The sequence below is a fragment of the Barbatula barbatula genome, assembly GCF_947034865.1.
Source record: "Barbatula barbatula genome assembly, chromosome: 4".
Lineage (NCBI taxonomy): Eukaryota > Metazoa > Chordata > Actinopteri > Cypriniformes > Nemacheilidae > Barbatula > Barbatula barbatula.
The window spans coordinates 7253097-7259953 of NC_136768.1; the positions used below are offsets into that span (position 1 = coordinate 7253097).

A 6857-nucleotide genomic window follows, 5' to 3' on the forward strand; every position below is an offset into this window, starting at 1 on the left:
TATATATATATATATATATATATCTAACTAATCTATGTCTGTCTGTCTGAGCATGATCTGTGTCTCCACAAAAATGACCACATGTAACCATCACAAATTACATTTATTGAGGCACAGGTAAAAAGTACAATATGTAAAAAAATACAAAACCTGCTTCATATATCTCTAATGTGAATACAAAGTGCATAGCTACCATACATGCCTGTAGCACTACAACTAACTAGTATAAGGAAATGTATCACATGGGCATCTGGGCAACAAAAAATAGAAAATAAAATAGCGGTTCTAAGCGTTCAAACGGCAAGCTTTTCCAACTGCCCAGGCACGAAGCTCTCCGTGTCATTTAGTGAATCTCGGCCTACCCTCTGTTTTAAAGCATATAGTCAATATTGCTATGTGTTTGGACAGGAAAGTCCTACAGGAGAACGTGATTATGAAAATACCACAAGACAAGTGTTGTAAATAAATATGAAATAAATATGACAAAAAATTATAATGTCATAATAATTGTTGTTCAGCCTTACACATTTTAGAATATTTACAAATAACGCCATTTATCACAATTTAAGTGCCTCCGAAAGCTTCACCTGATCAGATGTTGACAAGAACATTCCCTTTTCATGTTTTTCTGTGATATGGCAAATTCACCAACAAAGCTGCCACCAAAATACTAATTTAAACACCAAGATGATGCTTTTCACTTTTGCCCAGAAAGAAAGAAAATGACTGCAATTGAGTGTTTTGTGTGTAAAAATGAGCACAATGCTGCCATCCCCTGGAATTAAACAGCCAAAACCGCCGAATTTGTATAATCCAAGTTACCAGAACTGTCAATAATTACTTCAGAAGGACATCATTATTTGACCTTTAAGGAAAGCTCTGGATTTACAGTATGGACACGCTTTGCTTATAAGTGATATAGCTTATTAGAAAAAGTAATGTATATTACAAACATTGGTTGCATTGGAAATATTGGTTTAGTCATTCAGTATTCAGATATCAACTTTGAAATATATGTTTTCCCTGAAGAGAAAAGCAAATGAACAAACAAAACAGACATTATTTGAAAAACAAAAGCATAGCAAAACAAACAGACCATGGCCCGGTTTCACAGACAAAGCTTAGCTTAAGCCAGGATATGCCTTTCGTAAATTAGGATATTTAAGTCGCTATTTCTAAAAAGCCTTCGTCAAAAACATTACTGGTGTGCATCTTAAGACAAAACAATTACAATTAAATATTTAAGGTATGTCATGGCAATTTATTTTCAGTTTAGTCTGGGACTAGTCTTAAGCCTTGTCTTAGAAACCGGCAAATGTGTTCTAACCTATTATGACACTAAAAAGGGTCACGAGTTAAAGAGTACACTGTATTTACAAGAAAGGAGGTATATGGACAATGACAAAATAAATAGCAATAATTATGGGTTTTTTGGCTTGATAATGAGACCATATTGAAAATATCCAATTCTAAAATATATGTGAAGACCACTGACTCCCTGTAATTATTTAACAACATTGGTATCTTAAGACGTCACATTGCAATCAAACTCCAATTTCATTTTTGTTTTTCCTTTCATTTATATACAAAAATATAATGGGACCGTCTCAACATTCGCCCACATCATTCATATTGCAACATGGTTGCAAGACAATACAAACAAAGAATGAAAAATCCTGAAAATCTTAAAAGGACATGCAAAATTCATGCAGATTACCATTAACAGTTTCCTTAGCGTTCATGCGTGACACCTATCTTTACCATGATGACACTATTCAGAAGAATGCTTGTAACCAAACAGATCTCATCTCCTATTGACTCTTACAGCAGGAAAAAAATATTGAATCATGTTTTTTGCATTTCTACAAATATGTTTCTCTGTGTGTGTTCATCAGAACAAATGCATTTATACACATTTGGAACAACTCAAAGGGGAGTAAATGATGATAGAATTTTCATTTTTGGCTGAACTATCCCTTGAAGTCAATTCTACAGTTCTGAATATTTACATTAGGACACTGAAAAAAAGTTTGTTGACATTTTAGAAATATTTACCTTTAGCTTGCCAGCCACGAGTGATGCAAAACAGACAACCTGCATTGAAAACAATGCATACAGGCTTCCAAATGAATAAATGTGAATGTAAGCTTAAAGGAATAGTTCACCCAAAAATAACACCTCGCTAGGTGACTTCTGTAAGAAAGCAAATGTAGTTTTTTTTACAGATAGGGACTGGGGCTTTATGAAACACTTTTAAGGTAATATTACGAAGATAACATTTTTTGAAGCCCCAATTCTCATTAACTTAAGTTTATATGTAAAACATCAGCCAGGATTTTTTTTTAATGCACACTTTTTGTGTTCTACTGAAAAGTCAAACATGTTTGGGTGAACACTACCTTTAAGATCAAACCAAAGAAAAATCCCTATATAATGGCTATGTACCAGCAAGATGGTAAAACCTTAGTATCTGTATTTAGCTAGAATTTAGCTAATGCTGCTTACTGTTCCCTAAATACTGTACACAAACTGAAACGACAGTCACCCCAGAGGTAGGGCACAGCGGTGATAGAGTCTCTCGCTTAAGGGTTACAACATTGACAGCACAGGATTGTGGTTGCCATGTTCACAGGTTTTCATGCCGTGATGCTTGAAGATCCAACATTCTGCAAGTTGAACAAAGCAAACAGATGTTCTTGGTCTACAAAAACAGAAGTGCGCAAGAAAATCCACACAGGATTTGGAATAGTGTGGTACCAGGCTCTGGAAAATAAGGACACCAATTCAATTTGATAAATAAAACAAGTCGACAGTCAAGAAACTAAAAAAGACACAATCTTAACCTGAATAAAAACTGGGAAACGCAAACAAAGATCCAGCTGCTCTTGAATCGAACGCTATCCGAGAGAATGCCTTTGAGAGCTTCTGAGGCCGCCGATGCAGCCCCTGACTCTCGAAGGCTTCCTAAGAATGCCAAGTCAATACCCTGGGAATGTGACATCACCACTCCTCGTCCACTTGCTGCTCCATTTTGATTTGATGAGAAGGGGAAGGAGGCTGAATGGAAGAAATAATTTCTTGACTGCTTTGCACCTCCTTTTTGTCAAGGTCGCCCTCATCCTCGTCATCCTCTTCCTCTTCCTCTTCTTCCTCCTGCTCTTGCTCTTGTTTCTTCCGACAGCAGGGCTTGTAAAGATGAGGATCAATCAGCACCTCCCCATAGCGGCCTTTATAGATGATACCACAGCATATTCGCTGCCTACAGAGATTTGCAGTTGTCAGCTTATTTGTAAATGAGCTGCATTCATTTAAAGGTTTTACTTTTGGTGCACAATAAAGGTCGAACTCATAAATCGTTTAAGCATGCGAATTAGTCTAGTAAAATACCTTTTCCAGTATGTCAGGTCCAGGAAGGAAAACACAGGAGATCGGGTGGAGCCAGGAGCCAACTCTGAGTCAGAGCCTTCATCTGATTGGTTACTGTAAATGGGCGACTGGGCCGGGCTGGCACTGGAGGTAGTGCTGTGAGCATCTGAATCTATTGATGAAGGAAGCAAATTTGGTTGAGTTGGGCTGATTTAAACATGGAAATGCAAAGTATGTTTTAATCTGTTGCTAAACAACCCTTACTGTGTCTTTTTAGTCCCTTCTGAACCTGGGTGATCTGGTTTGGTCTGATTCGTCTGGACAGAGATTTGACTTTCTTTGACTTGACTGTAGTTTTCAGGCTGGGCCCTCCTCGTGCATCCACCACCTTTGTGCAACAATTACAATTTTGACCTAATCCATAACATTTTAAGAGTTTTGCCATAAATCATGATTATTAGTCACTCTGCATGTTTGTCGCTGGGTTTTGCCAATATCTGAGTTTTCAGTATTCAAACTTACATGATTCCAGTTCTTCTTGGAACCAACAGGAAGCTTTTTCCACCGTTTCACCAGAAGCACACAAGCATTGCAGATTTCTCCAGAGCGTGTCTCACCTAAACTGTAGAAACATCTCTTGTTATTATAATGACACAGGCAGAACAAATATTGTTTATTAAATAAATATACAGATACAATGTAAACATCACCATTCATTATAAGCGCATCAGGGGTTGAAAGATATACTACACACACACCAACGCACGCGCGCACACACAATAAAAGAGTTAACCAGCAGATACCCAATTACCCAAAGCAGCTCTGAAAGTCTCTCTCATAGCGCTTGCTGTCAGTAAAACGAGAGCTGGAGGACTTGGCCCTGCAGATACAACATCCATCAAGGCTGCGGTACATCTTCGGCTTATGAAAGCCAAACATCTGTAATGACAAGGATAGGCTTTGAGAATAACAGGAGTGTAGCAATTCACCGCTTTGTAGTCCTGCTGATCTACTAGTAGTTTCACATGCTGACAACAATTGTAAATCTTCTCCACCAAACATTGCTTAATCTGTCATTGTTTAATGACTTCAGGTCCCCGTGCAAAGCTTCACAGTAGTAATGCGTTTTAATGTTTTTTGTGATGTATCGCAAAACTGATCGGATCTGTCTGACTTAAGAGCAACGTTTCTTAACTGGGGCACACCCGGGAGCTTCAACGAATAAAGGGAGCCTCAAAACGACTTGATATATTTCAAATAATACCAGTAAGGAACTGAAGCTAACAGTGATAACAAATAAGCACATTTCTAATTAATTCAAGCTCTGGGTTATTTCTCGATTTAGTTGGGTAAAAATTGTCAGAAGCATTGAGAGAGAGAGAATGTTTGTAATCAATCTTCAGTTTAGTGGGACAAGAGCTGAATGGACTAAGTGTCTTTTATAACCTCGGTGCTGATGGAGCCGGATGCTGGACACCGGTGGCCTCGCGCATTGACACAGATTGGTGACAGATGTGAATGTTGTCTCGAGGCGTTACATTAATACTGTTTGTTATAACTGGGTCATTACATAAGATGCATCTATACACCGCAGTCTTTAAATATTAATTTACAGCGCTGTACAGTATGGGTTTTTTTTCCAAAGCCATCACACTTGGTTCTCATTTTAGGATGCGCTGTACAGTTTCACAAGAACACAGTTGAACTAGCGCTTGTATAATTCAAGCGCCTCTGACGCAATTCAAAAATGGCAACGCGTTTCAGAGGAAGGGCAGAAACGGGGGTAAAACAGTAACGCGGTGCCATTGCGGAATCTGCCGTGTAAAACATCCAAACTGATATTACCAGCGATCCATAAAACATCGAACAGATAAGCAAACCGCGTTTAATATGGCGTTTAAACGTGCGACCACACTGCAGCGAAATGGTGCGCGTCTCTCCGTACTCACCGCCCACCAGCTCGCGCGGAAGCATGGCTCGCCACACGGCATCTTTAAACAGACGTTCGGCGTGTTTTCAACTAAGAAACGAGTTTTGTCCTCGTTGAGAAATACACGAATGCGTGTATTTAAAGCCAGCGATGGTTAAATAAGAGAATAAGTTTGATTTTAGTCGAATCGCTTGTGCGTTGCTCTTTGTTTTCGGCGCGACTCTGCGTCAGTGGCTCGTGCGACTCCATGCTTTGCGCTCGATACTGTAAACACATGCGGTCCGCGCAACAACTTCGCTCAAGCGCCGTAAGCGCGACAAAACACGCACTTGTCCTTTTTGTTATTATCAGGACACTTTAAAGTGCATCACACCCGTCAGAAAAAACTAAAATTCCCCCTTTAGCTCTACATTTGAATGCGTCAGTGACACCGCCTCCGTCTCGCACGAGATGAGGGTTTAACAGTAACGTTACTCAACGTAACCGTGCGCTCGATGTTTATTTTAATGTCGTTATAAATGCGTGCGCCATTTCTTGCGTGTATATCGGAAGTTTGGGAACGTTGGCGGGTTCGTGAAATGTGGGTTTGTTTTGAAGCACACCCACCAACAGATGAGCGAGACCACACGCAGTCAAACGAGCAAAGTATCGAAAGGAGCACAACTTAACCATGTCCGCCAACTGTGCGTATATTTGCGAATGTCTGCATACGCATCACATTCTGTTATATTTGGTTTTTTTTGGTTGAAGCTTATAAAAATTATAGGTTAACAGTCCGGGTTCCGTGAATCAAACGCTTGCTATATCCCACACTTAACTTACTAAGCATCATTAGAAAGATGCAAGCTCCCTAAAATATGATGCTCTGTAAAACACTAAACTTATGACACGTTTTTACGCCGTAGCAAAATTGTAAAAAACATTTTAAGCAAGCCTCAACGCGACCTTTAGGCTCCGTTTGGGATGAATACGACAGCTTTCAACCGGGCATCGCATTGTCACATAACTTCTTAAAAGCGGCCCTTCGAAAAGCGAATTTGACATCTTTAACAACGGTTACTAACTGTTAAGTTACTTTAAAATTAAGGCCACATTCTTACCTTGACTTGCAGCGGTTAAACTCAATCACGCGTCGAAATCCAAGAGTTACAGTCGTTACAAATGTTAGTCATTTAACAATGCGCCACTACCAAGCACGCCACTCGCTACTGTCTCACTTTCTGTCTGAGTATAGTAAAATGTTTACGCATGCGCCGACATCCAGCCACCATTTTCTGAATTTCTTCAATCAAGCTCGTTTGCATATGCGGCTGACGTTACACTGCGTCTGCATTCTATTGCCCATATAAGGAAGAGAAAATTACGCGGGAAACGAGGGCGGGTCCGGTTGCCGGGGCAGCAGTCATTTTACATCCGTGCACTTGGATCCTAGTGGGCGGAGTTACGCGGCACTACTACGGAGGCGGCGGGAGGAGAGCAGATGTCGAGGCGGGGAGGCGGCGAGCAGCCCATCCTTCTCGCTTCTCCGTGTTCGTCAGCCATGAGCACATGTCGACGGCCA

At 40.2% G+C, this 6857-nt stretch overlaps 1 protein-coding gene across 4 annotated transcripts; it reads right to left on the bottom strand.

Moving 5' to 3' along the window:
- Positions 1 to 84: 84 nt before the first annotated feature.
- sinhcaf (SIN3-HDAC complex associated factor) lies at positions 85 to 6627 on the bottom strand. 4 transcript variants are annotated; one of them, XR_013786555.1, is made up of 7 exons: positions 6397 to 6572; positions 4178 to 4305; positions 3889 to 3988; positions 3631 to 3754; positions 3388 to 3538; positions 2844 to 3259; positions 85 to 2763 (listed from the first exon to the last, which is right to left on the bottom strand). XR_013786555.1 is itself a non-coding variant. In XM_079455037.1 (6 exons), exons 2-6 carry the CDS (start codon positions 4303 to 4305, stop codon positions 3001 to 3003), a joined length of 762 nt encoding a protein of 253 aa, XP_079311163.1. In that variant the 5' UTR covers positions 6397 to 6627; the 3' UTR covers positions 91 to 3000. The 4 variants fall into 4 exon arrangements, 2 of the variants coding, with proteins under 2 accessions (XP_079311163.1, XP_079311162.1); XR_013786556.1 differs by lacking the exon at positions 6397 to 6572 and having other exon boundaries at positions 87 to 2763; positions 4178 to 4468; XM_079455037.1 differs by having other exon boundaries at positions 91 to 3259; positions 6397 to 6627.
- Between the last annotated feature and the right edge of the window lie 230 nt (positions 6628 to 6857).